The sequence below is a fragment of the Cinclus cinclus genome, chromosome Z (assembly GCF_963662255.1).
Source record: "Cinclus cinclus chromosome Z, bCinCin1.1, whole genome shotgun sequence".
Lineage (NCBI taxonomy): Eukaryota > Metazoa > Chordata > Aves > Passeriformes > Cinclidae > Cinclus > Cinclus cinclus.
The window spans coordinates 24,316,190-24,337,583 of NC_085084.1; the positions used below are offsets into that span (position 1 = coordinate 24,316,190).

The 21,394-nt window shown below is 39.0% G+C and overlaps 1 protein-coding gene across 1 annotated transcript; it reads left to right on the top strand.

The window, feature by feature from the left end:
* The first annotated feature begins 253 nt into the window (after positions 1–253).
* LOC134056916 (3'-5' RNA helicase YTHDC2-like) lies at positions 254–20,953 on the top strand. The gene is made up of 23 exons (XM_062513874.1): positions 254–428; positions 1,605–1,695; positions 2,088–2,284; positions 3,904–4,103; positions 4,763–4,929; positions 7,382–7,484; positions 8,650–8,806; positions 10,967–11,074; positions 12,100–12,248; positions 12,626–12,761; positions 13,106–13,232; positions 14,232–14,297; positions 15,086–15,264; positions 15,436–15,532; positions 15,609–15,696; positions 15,794–15,874; positions 16,804–16,886; positions 17,763–17,868; positions 18,006–18,125; positions 18,470–18,742; positions 19,307–19,433; positions 19,898–20,103; positions 20,918–20,953. Exons 1-23 carry the CDS (start codon positions 254–256, stop codon positions 20,951–20,953), a joined length of 3,072 nt encoding a protein of 1,023 aa, XP_062369858.1.
* Positions 20,954–21,394: the final 441 nt, after the last annotated feature.

The following is a 21,394-nucleotide window of genomic DNA, read 5'->3' on the forward strand; positions in this document are numbered from 1 at the left end:
GAATGCCATTCAATTAAATCACGTAATTTATGACCAGACAGGGTACCATTGCCACTCTTTGGTCACGGCCATACACATACGTCAGGCAGGCTTTAACACCCTAACGCGGGAAAAAGGGCCCATTTCCTTCCGTCCGGGGGCGATTCCGGCTGTGGGTGACCCCAGACGCGCCCCGCCCTGCCGCCAGCATCGCCCCGCGGGCCGAGGAGCAACGGGCCCGTATCCGTGCCGGTGTCGAGGCCGTGTGGAGGCCATGTCGCGACACAGGCGGGTCTCGTGCCGGCAGCCCAGCGGGGCCAGGGGGGGCTCGGCTGCCTCCGCCGCGGTGCGCGCCCGGGCCGAGGCCCTCAGGGAGGTCGTCGTGGACGAGGAGGTGGAGATTGCGGTGCAGCTCGCCCTGGAGCGGTTCCGGAGCGGGGACGAGGCGGGTGCGTGGCACAGCCCGGCCTGGGGGGAACCTGCGGGTGTTGGACGGGCGCTGATAGTGGGGCAGGGTGGGGATCCTGTCCCCTCTGCCCGGCCCTGGTGCGGCACAGCTGTGGTGCTGTGTCAGTTCTGGGCTCCTCAGACAGAGAGAGGGACCCACAGGAGGGAGTCCAGCAGGGACCACTGAGATGATGTTATAAGTGTTTGTCACACACACTGACTCAGAGCCAATTGAACATCAACAAGGGGGATTTATTAAGCAAGCGGTAGCAAGCAAAAGCAGCGCTGGGTGGCCGGGAGTTAGCACTCCACCAACGGCGCGCACTTTCCTCTCTCAGTCCTTTGGGTTTTATACCCCTTGTTTCTGGTATACGTGTCCCTTTTGCAATCGTGTCTGCGCTGGCACTGCCTGTTGATAGGGGTCGTACTCTGCTCTCCGGTGGTCGTTGGAATGAAGAAGACTCCTCTTCCCGGCAGAACCTCTGCCTTATCAGTAGATCCTTTTTACACGTTGAACAATGGATACTTAAGTATGGTTAATTAACTCAGCTCAAACTAATCAAGACATTCTTGTGGACTACGGGTGCATGACTTGTGCCCTCTCAGATCTGGTTCTATTCTTGGTTATTTTATCGAACTCTTGGTAGTCCTTCTATTTTAATGAACAATTTTTATGTTGTTTTTATTACAATGAGATGAGATGAGGGGTCCGGAGCATTTCTTATCAGGGGAGGTGTGGGAGCTGGGCCTGTTCAGCCTAGATAAGACTGCGAGGAGATCTCATTAATGCATAAATATATTAATTATTAATATAATTAATGCATAAATATATCCAAGATGAATGCCAGGAGGGCAGTGTGGACTTCTTGGTGACAGGACAAGAAGCAATGGTGTAAATTAAAGCACAAGAAGTTCCATCTCAACACGAGGGAGAAATTCTTTCCACTGAGGGTGGCAGAGCACTGGAACCACAGCCCAGGGAGAGTGTTGAATTTCCCCCTCTGGAGACATCCCAAACCCATCTGCTCCAGGTGACTCTGCCTTGGCAGGGGGGGTTGCACTGGGGGATCTCCCTTCCAATCCTAACAATTCAGCGATTCTGTAACATTAAGATAAGATGCCAAGATTACCGCCTGTTGCATTGATACTGGGTTTTTTATGATTATTTCTTGTTCTAGAGTTGGAATTTCCTTCTAGTTTCACTAGTACTGAAAGAGCATTTGTTCGCCGGCGCTGTCAGTCTCTTGGACTGGTACCTAAAAGCAAAGGGTGAGTTGGGGTACAGCTTTGCATTTTTTGGTGCAGATGAATGGAATTTCATGCCTACTGATAACCTGATTGAAGTTTTCAACATACCCTACTGTGTAGCAAGGAATAGTATTAGAGAAAAAAGTGTAAAAGTAGACATAGAAATAAGTATCTTTTTTCATTGCTGCATGCTTCATTGGAAAAACTTGTAACATGCATTTTGGGATAGCTTGTTTTTATACTTCATGGATTTAATGGGTCCATTAAAGAAGCTTCTCAAAAACCTTTCAAAGTGATCAAAGTGATCTCTGTTTGTTTTTCAAAGGTTTTGCATAGAATCCCATACCTTGACAGATAAAAATTAACCTAGAGTTAAGTTACTTATTCCTAAGATATGTTTTCCTCCCTCACAGAAAAGGAGCCAATCGATACCTGACTGCAAGGAAGAAGGATGTGTCAGAACTGACGCATGCAGTCATGACTTGTGACTTGGCTCTCCGTACAAGACACATTGTTTGGAGTGTAATTGAGAGCTTTCCTGTCACAAATAAGGAACACACAGAACTCCTGCCAAGGTCAGAGCGAGGAAATACCTGTGCTGTTGAATCTGGTATGTTTGGTATGTCTTCTGATTTGGACTTGTCCATCAATGCCAGTGGAAAAAACAACCTGCAGCCCAGGGAAAAAATAAACCTCCTTCTGTTCTGTCCCTTCTCATGTCCTGACGGACACCTTGAAACAAACATGATTTTTCCTTGCTTTTAAGGTCTTCTATAACTGGTGTTGTGAGGAACTTGGGCAGTCATATCATGCATATTGCAATATCTTACCTTGTGCTGAGTTAATTTAGAACCTTTGAGCCAGTTCCAGGCAAATCTTTTTGGAAGCACATTTGTGAAATGTGGCTTCATACAAGTGCTGTGAGGTGGGACTGAAGAGTCAGGGTGTTACCATGATGCCATAAGAACACCCTAATGAGAAAATGAGGTTGGCGGTTCTGCTTATAGAAGTTCGTGTCCTTGATAAATTGGGAAGTTTGGTTTTTGTTTCTTCATCTCTGCAAAATAGATTTGGTCCTTAAGAGACTACTGTCCAGACATCTTGATTTCTAGAATATGAAAGAGTTCAAATGAAAGATAAACACTGAAAGACAAACTCCTAATAAAATGTTGGGGTTTTTTTAAATGCAACGCTTTCATCTAAATTACTGCTTTAGCAGCTACAAGTGGAAGAGTTACGCTGTGTTTCTGTGTGCAGAGGTGGATATAGTGAGCAGAAAACACTTGTACCAATATGCCTTCTTTAATTGCATATTTCTGATACATGATGTGTGTTCTTTAAGTGCTTCCTTTGCTATTTTTTTCAGTTGTTTAATGGGATTGTTTAGTGAGCACAGGGAAGCTATAATAAAGGTACTGAAACACAATGTCTTAGGAATGGAAGGGGTAAGTTAATGAACAGTCTAACATTTGTCTTTCTCTGTTTCTCAAGAATGTGTTTTTAGTTCTCCTGATCTCTTAGTCTGTGTTTGTCTTGGTACAACAGAGCTTGTAGTTTAGTACAGGAAACTGCTAATCACATTAAATACGTATAATTGAGCTTACAGCAAGCTTTTCATTCTTCTGGAAAGTAATTATCAAGGAATTACAGAGTTGCACTTCCAGGGCTGCAGTTGAAGTCTCTGGCTCAGGAGAGGTGCATGTTTTTCAGCTACTTATGACCTGCTTTCTAACACATCACACTATTATGTGGGGTTCAGGACTCTGGATATAGCATGCTTGAATGAGTATGATTTCAGGCAACTTCGTGGAATAGCTTATAGGTTTAACTCTGTAAGTGTGTTTTCTAGGGAAAAGTACAGATGTAAAGCATGGATGCTGATAAAAAGGCCATCAAAATACACCAGGCTGTTTTTCACTGGTTTAGTTTCTCTTTCTCCTTTTGCTCTTGGTAGGCTTTTTTGACTTTTTTGACAATGCTCTGGAAGACTCTGGTTTTGTTCAAAATACCTATGAAAGTAATAACCATTTTGGAAAATGTCTATTTGAAATACTTCAGGAGGATGTGTTGCTATAAGTATGACTTCTAAATGTGTGATGGGCTTGTCACTTTACCCACAGGGATGCATAAAAGTCAGCAACATTAATTCTGAAGAGCAGTTTTTGAGCAGTGATTTTATACGACCTTCCTCTGTATCTGTATAAATAAACTTTTAACTTCTCTTCACAGAAAACAAAGAAGTGAACAAGAGAAGTTGTCGACTTAATGATGGTATCCCCCAGATCCCAGTGAAAAGAGGGGAATCAGAGTTTGATTCCTTCAGGCAATCACTACCAGTTTTTGAAAAACAGGAAGAAATCGTCCAAATAATAAAGGACAATAAAATCGTTTTGATTATAGGAGAGACTGGATCAGGAAAAACTACTCAAGTATGTTTCTTCAATGAAATAAAAAAGATAACTGTATTCATACTAAACTAATGGCAGTTATGTAACATTTGTGATAAAGGGATATTTTTATGACATTTTAAGGCTTTTCTTTTCCTGTATGATTGGAAATCTCGTGTTCCAATTAACTTTCTTGCTTTTGAACCACTAAGCCAGCAGATAGACACTAAAAGCTTAAATGGTTCCTCATGATTTTCTGATGGATACAATTTTTTCATTAAAATAATGCAAAATATGGAAGGGAAGGTGCTGTGATGTTTGTACATACATATGTATGTATATATATATACATATATATATATATATATATATATATATATACTTCTAAGGCTAGATCTGTTCTTAGTACCCAGAGTAACATATTTTTTGTGTTCAAATGAGAGATTATTTGATTATCTGTAGGGCTTTTTTTAAAATAGATTTCGCTGAAGCAGGAGAGACACTGCAGGTTTTTTCTCTAAAACAAACCTAAAGAGGTTATACTTAGAAATTTATTTTCTGCCGATTCAGGTGTGTTTGCAGGGATAGTTCTAATGAAAAGTCTTTTGCAATGTGTAATACTGGGATGAAATGAAATTGTTTCCCTGTGCTAAGAAAGCTGTAACTTTCTCAAAAAGTGAATTTGAACCCCTTCTTTACAGATCCCTCAGTTTATCCTTGATGACTGCTGCAAGAATGGAACTCCCTGTCGTGTGTTTTGTACCCAGCCAAGACGTTTAGCAGCTGTTGCTGCGGCTGAAAGGGTTGCAGCAGAAAGAAAAGAGAAGATTGGCCAGACGATTGGTTACCAGATCCGCTTAGAAAGCAGGTACTAATGGTATTTCTAAGTGTTGATCTTGTGCTGGTATTGTGAATCTTGAGTACATTTGAACTGCAACATCTTTGGTATGCAGCCCATAAATTATAGGTGGCTATGTTATTGCAGGTAAGGAATACTTAAGAACGAACAGGATGACTTTCTTCTTGTGTTTCGCAGGAACATGTAGCAGGTTGTCTTCTCGAACTGAATTTCAAGTGCTTTCTATTGATTTCCTCTGCAGAGTGTGTGCGTGTAAATCCTTGTGTGATTTTCAGATCAAATCTGCACTTTCCTCTCTTTCCCCCCTCGCCTCTTTCCTCTTAACTTGTGTGGATCCAAAAGTTCTCCAAGCTTTGAAGGTAGGTGAGAAGACCAGCATGCTATAACAAATGTTATGTAGTGCGAGTTGATAGGAGTCTTAAAAGGGAAAACAACAAAATTGGAAAGTGGCTGATGAAGCTGAGCATTATTTACCAGTCTAGTTTTGGGCTAAATTTACTCTGCTTCAGCTTTTGTGTTTAAAACATGAAGTGATGTGAAAGTAGAGATTTTGATATCCCTTGATGAGATCAAAGCAGAGCATGAATGGATTGTGTGGGGGTTTTAACATCTTTGCACTGTGTAGCCAGTGACATTTCAGGTAAGGAGCAATGGCTGAGATATGAGTGACCAGAAGATGGCAAAAGGTTGTGTTGCTTGAATGAACAGAGATAGAATATAGCTGATGAAAAGGAATGCACTTGAACAACAAAGTCGCAATAAGAATTCAGATGTCTGTATGAAAGCTCACAAGGCTCTAAGGGATTAGAAGAGCTAGTGAAGATGCACCACAAATAAGATGGATGATTAATGTGTGGAAGTACTATACTGGCAGAAGAACGAGGTCAGATAAAAATGGAAGAACTACTGGAAGTAGTGCAGAAAATCCGAAATCTTTTTCTTGAGAAGAATCAAGACATTTACTCCAGAGAAACACTGAAAGGGAGAGATGACAGTATTTTGAGCTGTGGACAAAAAAGACCTGGAGTGGAGATGTTTAGAAGTGTTTATAGTAACACAGAAGTCTAATGTTTAAAGCTTTCTAAACTGTCTTCCAGAGAAGAGCTGTAGAGTACAGTACAAAGGAACTTTTCAGCTCCTTTAGGATGGCAGTATGGGAGGAAGTAGTGACTTGTAGAAGTAGAATTGCTGCTTTTACTAGGACAGCTAACTCTGCCCCAGGTATAGAATAGTTGCATTTCAGTCCATTTTCACCTCCTGAAAAATCAGAGGATCAGCTGATTACTCTGTGTTTTACTCAGCTGTACTCTATTGGGTTTGCAGGGCAAGGCTTTGGGAGCTGTGGGGAGGCTTCTGTGAGAAGATGCCAGAAGCCTCTCCCATGTCTGATAGAGCTGGTGCTAGCCAAGACAGACCTGCCTCTAGCTGAGGCTGAGCCCATCTGTGATGGTGGTAGTGCCTCTCGGATAGTGGGAAGCAGGGGAGAAAAACCTGCACAATGGAGGCAGCAGTTCAAGGAGAGCAGTGAGGGCATGTGAAAGGAGCAGACAGGAAAGTCAGTGCAGGAGGGGAGGAGGTGCCCCAAATGCCAGAGCAGCCCATGGTGCAGCTCATGGTGCAGCCCATGGTAAGGCAGTTGTGCCCCTGCAGCCTGTGGAGGTCCACGGTGCAGCAGGGACACCCCTGTGCAGTACTCCGTGTTGGAGCAGGTGGATACTTGAAGGAGGCTGTGGTCTGGGAAGTCTGTGCTGAAACGGGCTCCTGGCAGAACCTGTGACCCCATGGAGGTAGCCCACACAAAGCCAGGTTTGCCGTCAGGATTGTGACCCTGTCAGGGTCCCATGCTGAAGCAGGCTGTTCCTGAAGCACTGCACCCTGTGGAAAGGGACCTGTGCTGCAGCACTTCATGAAGAACTGCAGGCCATGGGAAGGACTCACACTGGAGAAGCTCACGAAGGACTGTCGCCCATGGGAGAGACCCATATCTCTTCTTGTCCTTCTCTTGACCCTGTTGTGTTTCCACTCCCTTGCTCATGGAGAGGACAGATGGAGTGGCTGGGTAGGTACTTGGCATCCTACCAGGATCATCCCACCCCATGTAGGCAAATAAAAAGGCTATATCCAAGCATATGCTGAGGAATTGGAACCTGTTTTTCCATATGGAATTTTCTAGTAAATTAAATGACATGCAGAGTTTCTCACAGTTCTGTTTAACTTCCTTATTTATTACAATCTGAATCTTATTTTTTCAATTAATCCGTTGGGGTGCAAACATTAAGAATTGTTAGGAAATTTCTGAGAAAAGGCGTAGTTTAAGAATAAGTGGTGTGCATGAATCTTTTGGGGAGACAACTGTAATTCCTCTTCTGGTGAGCAGCTGTAGTAATTTTTGAGCTGTGGAAAGCTAGCAGCCTTTAAATGGTGCAAAAGTCCTGAGCTGTCTCTGTGATTTGTTCCACAGGGTTTCTCCAAAGACACTGGTAACATTCTGCACTAATGACATGCTCCTTGGCACGCTGATGGCAGGAGACAGCACCCTCTCCACCGTGACTCATGTTATTGTGGTGAGCATCCTGTGGCTTTCATGTGGGTTGGAGCAATACTTTGGAGTATTGCTTTGGAAAATGAGGTCCTTGCTTGTTTTATTTAAATTTGCTGAGCATTTTAGGTGGTTTTGTTTGGTAGACACTGAATCGGTTTTAAAGACTTTCTGAGTCTTTAGAGTAGCATGCATGTTTTGTGGATTTTGGTGTTTTTCTGTGTGTTTTTGTTTTTTTTTTCCTGTAAAAATATCTTATTTAATTTTCATGCCAGTTGTGGAATCGGGAGGAGTTGAGGAGGACAGGAGTGTAAGTTTTTCTGAACTTCCCCTGTCATCAGAAAAGCCTTAGGGAGGCTTACATTGATGTGCTTCAGTGGGATCATGTGAGAATTTCTGTTACCATTGTTTTACCAATACCAGGTTTTCAGTCCATTTGTTTGCCCAGTGTTTTCAAGATAATGTGCAGTCTAATTGCTAGCAAATGATCCAGGTGTGTTCATGTTAACAGTCCAATTGTGAATTTAATGAGTAAGGGGAGCTAGAATGTTTATGGCAAGATTTAAGTAGTGAGGATTAAAATAAATCATGGCAAGTTTAGGTGTCTAGCTGTTTATCAAAGTTAAAAAACATGGGAATGATCTGTGCATTTATGATGTCAAACTGCAAACCTTGTAGATGAGTCCTTGCTTCGTTCATTCGTAGTAGAAAAGAAAACAGAAGAATGACAGATGATTAATCAATTATGTACCTTAATTTATAGGCTTTGCGTATGACTTGTCTCAGCAATCTATGTTTTTTTCTGATTGTGTGGTGTCATACATTTCATTAAATGTTGTCAGTGGTGAAGTGAGAATTCACTAAAATAAGGTTTGTAGGATTTGTGGCTTGTGCCCTTTTCTTGAAAGTGGGCTTCAAATAAAAAATTAGCGAGGTTTCAGATATTCATTTTGGCCTCTGAAGTTGAGGTGTGCACAGATTCAGCACTGCAGTGCACTCAGCTCTGATAAAAGCCTTCTGAAGTTTATTTTTGCTTATGGATAGTTTTTTAAAAAAACTCTATTACTTAAACTATTCTTAGACATTTTAAGGCTTCTCTAGTGTGCCACCTAACAATATATTTTATTTTAAAAAGTAGTTTGTGTTTGTCAGAAGTTTTGATTTTGAATCTATTTTCCCTTTTGTTATAGGATGAAGTACATGAGAGGGATAGGTTTAGCGACTTCTTGCTAATAAAACTGAGAGATGTGCTGCAAAACCAGCCTAATTTAAAGCTAATTATTTCTAGTGCTGCTCTAGATGCAAATCTCTTTATTAGATATTTTGGAAGCTGCCCAGTAATACATAGTAAGTATTTATCTTCACTCTTAAATCTGAGTCTACCTGTCCTGAGACTTACTAAACTGTAGCAAACTATTCTGAGTAAAGGCACATGATGAGTAAGTACACTGAGAGTTACAGGAATCCTGTTCGTTGTTTTTTGAAGTTTCTTGTTTGCAACTGCTTTTTGCACCTAAGTTTGCACCTACTTCAGAGTGAAGTGTTTCAATCACTAGGAGTGTTCTGTAAATGCAGGTTATGTCCTGCCTCTTTCCACTGTTAATTCAAGAGGTAGGATAAGGTTATTGAAGTGCTGTCTTCATGCTGATACAGGACTTCTGAGCTACATGAGTGTGATACATGTTAATACATTCCAGTAGATTCTAAGTCTTGAGGCCTCATGAAGGTTGTTACTGAATAAAACACAGACTGTAAAACTGTACCTCTTCAGTTCAGAAATACAGGCCTAGGCAGATTGGCTTTCATGCTTGAATCACATGATTCTTAGATGTAAAGGAAATCAGTAGCCATTCAAAACTATTTCTCTTAGTTTATGTTCAGGCTTATTTCCTGCAGTTAGATTACATTCAGATGCAAAGAAGTTACCATTATTGCTCTTTTAATTTAATTTGACTAATCTTTCGTAGAGGCAAAATATAGATGTGTGGGAGATGGGGGTTTTGTTTGTGTTGTTTTCTTTTTTTTCCCCATCCTGGGTTGCAGGTTTTCTGTATAGGTGAACTCCTCTGGCACCTTGGCATCCTCTTACTTTTTCAACAACGATGTCCAAGTTTAATGTGTTTTGGAAAGTAGCTTTTAAGATAAATGCTTTATTTGACAATTGGGTGGATTCTCTGAGTATCAGCCTGTTTTAAAAGCATCTCAACAGTTTTAGGAAATGGGTGGGATTGCTTACTGGGTTGTTTTAGCAAATGTTTGGAGAAGGAAACCTCTTTTTCCGTTTTTTTTTTTACAGATAGAAGTGTTTATTTCTAGTCCCCAGCTTTGAATTTCTGCATAGTAAAATTAAGGCTTGCATCTTGTTGGAGACAGGAATCTGGAAATTGCACATGATCCCATATTCTCTGAATTTTTTTTGCAAGGGGCAGCCTCAGGTGTAATTGTTGTGTGGCCTTCCAGTTTTACTCTTTCTGTAGCTTCCTGTTCTTTTAGATCAGGATATTTGTGTTGGAAATTCGGATGGCAATCTCTCCAGTTTACCACAGTGCTTATGCTGCTAATGTGACAGGCCAATAGCAATTGAAATGATGGGATTTTTGATGGGATTTTTTCCTTTTTTTTTTTTTTTTCCTTGGGAATTTAAGAATTAAAAGAAGTGGCTTTGTCTATTAATGTAACAAAAAGGTTTGATTCTCCTCCAGCAATATGGCTGACAAAATCCTGACCACAGAAACCAACATTTTGTGGTTGTGGATTCCTGTAGTTCACAGAGTTTGTGATCATTGTTGGAGGAGTTCCTCTGTGACAGTTTTTAAAAGTATGTGAATTGAGGATTGTTCTTTCTGAAGGAAAATCCTGAGTGATCTAAAGTCATCTTAAGAGACTAGAAAAAAAAAGGTAGGGATTTTAATTGTTCATGCAAAAAGTATCCTTTAATATACACAGATAGGGTCTAGAAAAGAGTCGTGTTGAAAAATAAGTCAGGATAAATTATTAGAAGCTGAAGACCACTGGGATGTCTCATCTGTCAAGAAGTATTCGGTAAAGAAAGCCCAGCTTTGCTAAATTAGTTGAGGTAGTTGAGATAAATCAATATCGTCACATACTTCTCATGAAAAGAAAGTAGTTCAGTACAAAGATGTACTGTCTCCTTGTGCAACCTTGCACAAAGCTATATTCATTGCTTATTAATTAATTGCATTTTAAATCCAGGTGGCAACCTTACATGGTGAGTTCTTGTTTATAACCCTAAACAAAAACGGCTGTTTTCTAATTGAAAAAATTTTGGAGTTAATAATGGTAAATCTTGTGAACATCTCTTGCTCTAGCACATGATAAAATTGAAGAGGTTGATGAGAAACAAGGTGACTTTTTACTTTGGAAATGTTTTGTTTTGTATAATTTTCAGAAAAATAAACTCCAGCAAAGATAATTGAAAAAAAAAATAAATGCTGTAAGTGAAGCTAGTGAATATATAATCTTTGATGGATTTTTTTATACTTTTAGTCCAAGGAAGAGCTTTTGAAGTTAAAGAGATGTTTCTGGAGGACATTTTACGAAGCACTGGGTATACAAACAAAGAGATGGTAAAGTACAAAAATGAGAAGCACCAAGGTTGGTGGACTTCTTAATTGTAAGAGTTGGCAGTGAGAATCATTGATTGAACAAACAATTAACAGGATTATTTTCTGTTAAAATTCTCAAGTCAGGAGGTTAAATGAGATGTGATTAGATGACAGCAAGTATCTTTAAACTCTCAGTATTTACATGATTGAAATAGTTTATGCAATTAAAGAAAAAAAGTCACTTTGATCCAGTGGTTGCATTCTTTTTGCTTTCAGTTAATAAATGTCATATTTTTTATTAATTACTATGGTGTGCAGTTACATGTAATTGGGGTATCTGCCCACATAAACACTGTACCTTTGGGTGTGAATTGAAGTGCAGCTATTAAAGCAGGCAGGATTTTATACACTTCAGTAATATCTTTCACTGCATTCTTCAGGCATGGATGTATTTTTTATAAGTCTTAACACTCTTGAGCTCAACATAATTGGTTTTCAGTTGATTAGGAAGATACTACTTCAGAAGTTTTCCTGGCAATGATAAGCAATGTAAACAATGATCCCATGATTATTTAAGGAAATTTTTTTTAAAAAACGCAAACCCCAAAGCTATAACATACAATCCTAACTGGATATTTATCACAGTGCTCAGCTCTGATCACTGGGGACAGAAAAGTTCAGTTAAGATGCTGGTGTTTTCTACTGTTTCTTCCACTAGTGTACAAAAAAGCGTTGTTACGTGCAGGGAGTGTATCCCTTGTCTTCAGCCTTTCACTTCTAGAGAAAGTTCTGAGCTGAGATTGCTCCTTTGAATGCAGTAGTTTGGAATAATGGAAGCTTGAATGAACCCACCAAAATGGTGGGTTTTGCCTTGTTCGTAGAGCCCTTGTTTGCAGTGGTGCACTTTGGGTACCTTTACACATACCATTTACGTTGGAGTGGTAGTAGCTTTCTAGATTAAATAGAAGAGGTTAAATAGGTTAAACTTTACCTGCTGTAACTATTTTTTTTAGTAGAAAACAATGGATAATAAAAATGACGCAAAACTTTCTTGGGAAATACTTTGCATTCTAGAAGAGAAGCAGAAGAACACTCTCGCTGAGTGGTGTTCAGCTGAAGAAAACACTCACAAACTGGCATCTCGGAGACAAAAATTGATTCCAAAGGCAAATGAAGAGTACAAATGGTTGGATGATGGTGGTGACACAGTATTTAATCAACTCGTAAGTTTTTCTTTTTGTTCGAAGAGATGTTTATATTTGCGTTGTATTGCTAGAATCTGTTTTCTAAAGACAGTGCAGTAGAGTCTCTCAGAATATTAACGTATTATAAAGATTACTTTATTAGGATGAACTGCTCTAGCTGAAGTGTGCTTTTTAATTATGGTCGTTGTACACAACATTTTCTTAGATCAAATGGCTTGACTGCCATTGTGGGAGTACTTGCATATGACTCAATCAGTGTATTAACTGATACCTGAGTGCTGGATTTCTGATTGCTGCTGGGAAAACTAACCATTCAAATTCTTTGTGGGTAATGTATGAGAATAAAGAAAACTCTTGGAAGAGATTAATCTTTCAATATTGTTTTCTGTCTTCAGATGGAGAAAGATGTGAATTGCCTTGAACCATGGATAGTAAAAGAAATGGATTCCTGTCTTTCTGACATCTGGTTACATAAAGATATTGATTCCTTTGCTCACGTGTTCCATCTTATTTTAACTGAAAATGTCAGTGGTAAGTTTCCTGTGTTATTACGCAAGAAAACAAGGAACTTCAAATTTATGGCTACTTTTATCTCCAGTTTCAGATGTTGTTACCTTTGCTTTTTGATGCCTACTGAAAAAATGAATAGGCTAGCAGAATTAAAAAATTGTTTAGTTAGTTTTGAAATATTGACAGAAGTGTGTTTCTAAAACAGTGTGGAATTCACATGAACTGACTGCAGAGATAAAGTGAGGAAACAAATTCCCTGTGGGCTGGAATTTTAAAGCGATATTTGTACTATACTTAGATGAAGAAATAACATTTCTATTTGGTTTGCTGATTTTTTTTTTTTAATTTTTTTTTTTACATCTCAGTTGATTATAGGCACAGTGAAACCGGTGCAACTGCTCTGATGATTTCTTCAGGGAGAGGCTTTTTGAGTCAAATAGAACAGCTGATCAGCATGGGAGCAAGTATCCACTTCAAATCATCCAATGGCTGGTAAAAACAAACAGAAAATCCAAAAGATACATTTATTTGTCAATATAGGAGAACGAACTAAACTTCTATAACATCTAAGTTAATTTGCTAACTTATCACACTGCTGTAAGACCTATAGATTTTGACAGCCCAAAGAGTTTGTAGCTCCTGTTAATCACACTGTTTTCTGTACATGGTCTTGATTATGGGCTATAAACCTTGTTTCAATAGGTTTTATTAAAGACACTGGTCAGCAGAAATACTGTAATCTGCTGAATTGAACCAAAATGTTTGGCAATTCTTATTTTCATGGAGTTAACCTATATCAGAAGATCTTTGTGTTATATTTCTAAATATGTTGTAGCATGTAAAAATATTTGTGAATCTGTAAAAACTCAAGTTTTGTGATTGTGAAGTATGTCTTCCTATAAACAGGGGAAATAATTAAATAATAATTAAAAGAAGTAAATAATTGTCATATGGAAGGATGAGAATCAGGATACCAGGGGTCTGATATTTGGTGTACTAACACTTGAAAAACTTAGGAAGGAATGCGGTTTAAAGGTGAAACTGTGAATGCATTGTGAGCAGGATAGCTTCTGAAAGACATGAAACAGCCCAATGGTTTCCCACATTTTGATGAAGAACACTGGGGTGTGCCTTTTGGGGAATGACTTGAAGGGTGCTGCAAACTGGCAGGTCTGATCTCTGCACTTGCGGGCTTTTTAAGAGTGGCACATTTTCCCTCCTCATTTCTTTGTGCATGTTTGCAGGTACTCGTGTATAAAACTAACATTCTTTTGTGGTAAAGAACTGCAGTTATCTAAAAATCAGATAGCTGTTAATACCTATTCAAGCCCATTCATATGGGAAGTTGTATATCCATCAGTAGCAGTACTGATAACAGTACAGAAATGGATACAAAAGTCTGGTGTCAGTTGTCTCCTCGGCTGATGTGCTATGCATATTCATCTTCTGAAGTGAAAAATCTAATAAAAATACCTGTGCAACTCTCTTCAGGATGGCTGTGGACTGGGCTAGGCATTTTGGACAAACAGAGGTTATTGATCTATTGGAATCCTACAGGTAAGCTGTAACTACTTTGCAGAAAGAATTGTATAGCATGGTGAAGGGAAATTTGAGTTTTGTATTCGTTTAATCAGAACAGGTTTTAGTTTTTCATGCTGTAAAATCTGGACTAAATAGCAATACCTTTTTTTTTTTGAGAATAGGAGCATTTCAAAAACAAACAGCAAAAAAGTTTGTACTCAGTATCATTGCTTGTGTTTGCACAACTTGCAGATTCTGTACTGTGTACCATTTATTTTCACATGTGTACTTTGGAAACAAATATGTCATGTTTTTATCTGTATATTGTTTATACACTATAGAAATATTAAAGAAAATTCTTAGAAGTAACAGGTACATTAGGCTATTAAAGAATGATTTTTTTCTTAACTTACAGTTATCACAGTTGAGGTAAATAATCTTTGTAAAGATTATATTTATTATAATTTCTGTTGGTGTAGTTTTTGCAAGTGGGAAATTTTTGGGGAATATGTATCTGTTAAAAAATTTTTCTTGAACGGATTAAAAATGAGAAGTATCTTTATACTTTCATTTGCTTATGGTTGTGTTTCAATAAAGTTTAAGAAAACTAAAGTTAACACTAAAAAAATGAAGTGGCATGCTTTGTTATGTTAACATTTAAATCAGTGAACAGCAATAGTGTGGTGATTTCTCTTCTGCTACACTTAAAAATTAGAATTTGTGGCCAATAGTCATGTTGGTCTTGGTCTAAGTTTGAGCTGATGGCTGAATGCAAACCCGAAGAGGGCAGCCTTGACTCTGCTCTGTGTTTTTTTCTATTACAGTGCTTCATTCGGATTTGGAAATCTGGATGAAAGTTCCCTGGTCCAAAACAGCGGTAGTGACCTTAGAGCAGAGGACAGAGAGCTACTGACAGCTTATCATCACAGTTTTGATGATGAAAAAGTGGATCTGGATCTGATAATGCACTTACTTCACACCATCTGTCATAGTTGTGGTGCAGGTGGGTAAATACCCACACTCCCAGTGAATTGTGGGTTAGGCTTCTGATGAATCATGCTCTGTTTTCAGAAATCCCCAAAAGTTAGGACCTTCTGAGTTAGTGCTAGTCTACATGGTATGACATACGCTTGAATTTTCTGTTTAACGTTGCAAACCCACTTCCATTTTTTAGGAGCAATTTTAATATTTCTTCCTGGATACGATGAGATAGTGAGCCTGAGGGATCGCATTCTTTTTGATGACAAAAAATTTGCTGATAATGCTCACAGGTAAAACCTTTCATTTCTGTGGCTTTTCATTGCTTCTTTTAAGGATCCTCAAAATGTGCTTTTTGTCTTGCGTTAGATACCGAGTTTTCTTGCTTCATTCAAGTGTGCAGACTTTGGATCAGAAGAAAGTGCTTGAAACTCCACCTTCTGGCATCCGCAAAATTGCAAGTAGCAGAGGACTTTGTCAGATGCTACAATGATCTGTTTTGCCTTTGCTTTTACAGTTACTATAGTTTTGGTTTTGATTTTCTTTCATTGCAGATTCTTTCTACTAATATTGCAGAAACAAGCATAACGGTCAGTGATGTTGTGTTTGTCATTGACTCAGGCAAGGTGAAAGAGGTATGATTGCCTTAGTTTTTCCTAGGATGATTCTAAAACACATGGTGCGTAAATTTTGGAGCACTTCTGGTTTTTCAGCTTTACAGTAGGCTGAGAGCTGGTGCCTGTCAGGCAACAGACCTCACTGAAAACTTTCAACATCCATTAGTTTTAAGACAAATACTGTGAATAGCTGTCTACTTAAACTGGTATAAAAAACCTGTAAAAGCTAATGTAGGTTGATGTGTTGAAGTATCTTTGTCTTTTTCTAATTTAGTATTTCTCTTGGATTTTTAAAACAAGTCTTCAGTTTAGGCCACCACCTTCCTGAGACCACTGGGAGTTCTTTTTGTCCTACTATTGTATCAAGTCCAAAAATAATCCATTAAATTTTTGCGCACTTTTTTGATGTGTTGAGTGCTCCTACATTATTTGTTCAAGCAAAGTGAGACACCATAATGATTTTAAGGCAATTTAAGATCTAGTGAATGGCTTCAAAAATAAAATTGGATTTCAGGGGTGGTATGCACACCAAATTTCTGAATTTCAATAAATCAAACTCTTTTTTTGTAATTTTACATCAGTCTAAGAAAATAAGTAGGTAATTTCCAAGTGAGACAAAAAGGAAAACTTGATTCAGTACAATAATGTATTTTTGCTTGCTTTGTAATGTCTCAGAACACAGATCTGACATATCATTTACTGACTTGCAGTTACCTATTGACTAGAAAAAAATTAATTTCAAAAACTGTGTAGCACAAAGACACGGCAAAGTAGAAACCATCATAAATTCGCTTGAAACTGAGAAGATACCTTTGTGCCAGGAGCTGCTGTGTATATTACTGTTTCATACTTTTTAGTTCTGTTGGTAATCCAAATAACTAACTGTAACTTTTATTTCGTGTACCCTATTCAGTCTGGGGTTTATTTTCCTTTCTTTGTTTTTATAGATGTCTTTTGATCCACGGAGTCGTGTTACAATGCTAAAAATGGGGTGGATTTCAAAAGCCAGCGCTATCCAGAGGAAAGGAAGGTAATGCCTCATACTGGTTTTCATTTTGCAGATAACCAGCATCCTGTATGTTAAGAATAAAGGCACACAACATAATAACTGTTTCTAGCCTAGTCTAGTAGCATGGACAGTGGCCAACACTGCAGACGAGTAGGGGTCAGTATGTATTTCCTTGGATTCATTTCCCAAATTGTAGAAAAGTAATGCTGAGACATTTCCCAAAGTTCTAGGTTATTTTCCCTCCATTAATTCGCTCTCCTTCCTCTTTCTCCCATGTAGCAACAGCAGTCTGTGTGCAGAGGACTGCATATTTCACTTTGTCCAAACTATCCATGACTTAACAGGCCATGATCATATTCTTCCTAACACTGTGGGTGAGGGCTCAGAGTTTTATTTAGCAACAAATGTCTGTTTAATCAACCAAATTGGCATTAAGATACAGGTATATGTGCATGAATGTGAAAATTTGCTGTCTCTGTCCATTCACTCACAAGTTATTTAATCTTTATTTTACCTTTTACTCCAAGGGTCACTTCTGTTTGGGGGATGTGAGGGGAAAAAATGAAGTTTGGAACTTAAATTCCTTACAGCAAGGGATGATTGAGATTTGGACTGGTCTTAGGTTAGCAAAAACAGCACTTCACTTAGATAAGCCTTGTTTTTCCTTCTCCACATTTCTCAGTCTTGAGTTAAAATTACAGTAAAAAATTGCCAGACTCTCAAAAATAATCCATGATTGGAAAACTCTCGCTTTGTGTGTGACTTACACTTAACAACTCTTTCTTCAGAACAGCTTCTACTTTTCCATTCTAAGTTTCTGTGTCTGTTTGTTGGCTTTTAGTTTTGTTTTCAGAAAGAAATCCTGATTTTCATAACTTCCTGTATTTTATTTTCAAGGGCTGGGCGCTGTCAGCCTGGAGTCTGTTTTCGTCTCTTCAGCAGGCTCCGATTTCAGAATATGTTAGAATTTCAGTCTCCAGAGCTTCTAAGAATTCCACTTCAGGTGAATGTTCAGTTAGAAATAATAACTTTAAAAAATGTAATGTTATCAAACCATACTATTAAATGCAACAAATTGTGGGTTTTTGGGGTTATTTCCAACTCCTGGTAATATTTTATGTTCCACCTTTTAACTTGCAGGAGATTTGTTTGTACACAAAACTTCTGGCTCCAACTAATTGTCCAGTTATAGACTTTCTTATGAGAGCTCCTGATCCTCCACCTGCTGTAACTGTGAGAAATGCTGTACATATGCTTAAGGTCAGAAATGGAATAGGTTTATATGGGTATTGTGATGTAGCAGCAGTCTATCTTACTGGCTTCAGTTTGTACTGGAGCTGTTTTCAATTACTTAAGGATGTTTTGATTTTTTGTTTATTGTCTGTTTTCATTTTGTGTGGGGGGATGTGTTCTTCCATATCAAGGGAAGAGAGTGCTTCAAAGTCTTGTCTCTGTTAATTTGACTTGTTTTTTAAGAGTTTGGGAACAAGTCTAATTAATGTCCAGTAGTCACATTCTTTTTGCTTTCACTGTAAATTTATTTTGTCCACTGTCCCCAACCCCCTCGCCTTTGTTTGTTTCTTTGTTTGTTTGTTTATAAACAGACCATAGATGCCATGGACCCTTGGGAAGATCTCACTGAGCTTGGTTATCATCTCACTGAATTACCTGTAGAGCCACACCTCGGTAAAATGGTGTTGTATGCTGTAGTTCTGAAGTGCCTGGATCCTGTTCTGACCATTGCCTGTGCTCTTGCCTGCCAAGACCCTTTTGTGCTGCCCATGCTGGCCTCCCAAAAGCGTGCAGCCATGCTGTGCAGGAAGCGTTTTGCTGCAGGGACGTTCAGTGACCACATGGCCCTGCTCAGGGCTTTCCAGGTAATATTTCATTTCAGAGAGAACTAATCACAGTAGATCACCCAATTGAGGCAAATAACGTACCAGTCTACTTGAATATAGAGTGGTGGACTGTGATTAAGTCCTTGGAGAAGAGTTCATTTTTGCCTAGTGGCTTTCCTGTTTATTGGACTCCTAAATTCGTGAAGGAACACTTTTTGTGGTATGTTTTGTTTGTATTTTCAAGCCTTACAAAATTATGAATGTTCCAACAAGCTGCTCTTTACATCCTACTACAATGAGACCTTCAAATAACCATCTTAATGTAATGATATTTATTAAATTAGATGAATTTATTAAATTATTATTCAATAATTAATATGATTAATTTATTAAATTAATCATTCTGACTTGACATAATGGCTATTGCAGTGAATGGGAAAAGAGAATCTAATTCTTGAACAGAAACAAATAATCTAGTTTGATGCATTTACTTTAGAGTGGATTTTGTGTAAATTTTATTGACATAAATGTAAATTGTCTTTAAAAATGCAGTTTTTAGTAGTAGTTTATAAAATTAATAGGCAAATGTAAAAACATTTTCAGGCTTGGCAGAAGGCACGCAGTGACGGCTGGGAGAGAACCTTCTGTGAAAAGAACTTCCTATCCCAAGCCACAATGGAAATCATCGTAGGAATGAGAACACAGTTGCTTGGCCAGCTTAGAGCCTCAGGTAAAGAACTTGGAAAAAATGTTGACCTTATTTTAAAGTCAAGCTAATAGGAATTGTAAAAAGCCATGTTCGCCGTTGTAATCTTCTTCACTTAATTTGAAACACGCCTTCATGTGTGCATTCAGGGTATGGTGTAGATGTGGAAGTGTGGCTGATCTAACTGAGAGCACCCTCATCTCTACATGCCACTGCATTTCACTGTTAATTTCTTTGGATCTTGATGTTTTAATAAATTATTCCCATAGGAAATACGTTTGTATTGTAGAAAAGAATTGTATTCTGTGTTAGTATGAAACCCCTTATCAGGAAGGATTTCAGTGTAATGGTTTCTTCTTGGTGCTGTTGAGGTTGGCAGTAGTGAAAAATGCAACAAGTAAGTTGTTCATTTTGCCTTTATTTTCAAACTCCTTTTGGGAAACAAATGCAAACTCACATGGGACTGTTTTGTCCTGTTCTTTTGTCAGGTTTTGTGAGAGCCAGAGGAGGAGCTGATATTAGAGATGTCAATACTAACTCTGAGAACTGGGCTGTAATTAAAGCTGCCTTAGTGGCTGGCATGTATCCCAATCTTGTTCATATAGACAGAGAAAGCCTGGTGTTGACTGAACCAAAGGAGAAGAAAGTGCGATTTCATCCTACCTCTGTTCTTGGTCAGTCTCAGTATAAAAAGGTAAAATCACTTTGAACTTACAGTTCACAAAAAAGAGCACTAAAATCTATCACAGCTTTTAAAAATGTCTTTTTCCTAGTTGTTAGTACTTTAAAAGCAGCATGGGCATTTAATACTTCAGCTTTAGAAAATACTCTTCTAATCAGCTGATAGAATTGGAGTTGATTCATTTTTCCATTGTTTCAATCAGTCCTTTCTCTAGATGGAGCAAGGCAAAATGGCAAAAAACCTGTCCCTAGTTACAAAATTGTTTGAAAGATATAATGATCCCTACTCTTAAAAGCAAGAAGTTCTGCTCTGAAACTTTTTTTAACATTTCTTTTTAAAGCAAAAGACTTTGTTTTGTCGTGGTAGTATAATTTGTGAATCTGGCTGAACTCTCTCACACTTCTTACTTTGCATGTATATTTTTATATGTATATAATTATACATGTAGTTATTTCTTAAAATACAGAATCACGCAATGGTTTGTGTTGGAATGGACCTTAAAGGTTATCTCATTCCAAGCCCCTGCTTGGGGGTTGTGGTTGGATTAGTCCATAGTTATCCCCAGACACTTTATCTTTAAAGTGAATTAAGACTGGTTTTTGCAGCCACCAATTCCAACTTTTCCTTTTGTGAAATGATGCTGTAGTGATTGTTCCAGAGTAGCCACTTTTCTAGATGTATTCAGTCATGGGTTTCATTATCTGGAAAGCATTAGCAGTTATGTCTTGTGTTGCTTTGTATTTTCTGGTTCACACTTGGCTGCTCTGTTTTCCTTTCCTGTGGATCTTGCTGTCGCTCCTGCTGCCTTTGTTGCATCTTTTAACAGGAATCGCAGTGTACAAAGGAGGTGATGCTGCTTTAGATTAAAAGTTTTATTTCCTGTTTTGTTTCTTTTGGCAGATGTTGAAACGGGTCGCCTAAACAAGAAGGGTATTTCTGGGTGAGAGGAAAGCTGTGTGCTAATGTCTGTACAAAATGGACCGGTGTGGCCCCGGTGCTCTCCGAGCTCCAAGCTGCGCTCCGGGCCGGGGATGGGGCGGGCTGGGAACCGACGGACAAGCCGGGGGAGGGGAGAGAGGCCTAGGAGAGAGGGGAGATCGTGGGAGAGGGAGGAGTGATTGGGAGAGATGCCGGGAGAGGAAGAAAACCACTGGCTACAGCCCGGGAAAGGATGGAACCTGGAACAAGGAGTAGCTCGCGACCGGGGGAAACCCGAGAGAGGGGGGAGAGCCCGGGACACGGGGCAGAACCTGGGAACGGGGGAAGAGCCCGAGAGAGGTGGGAGCCTGGTAGAGCGGAGAGA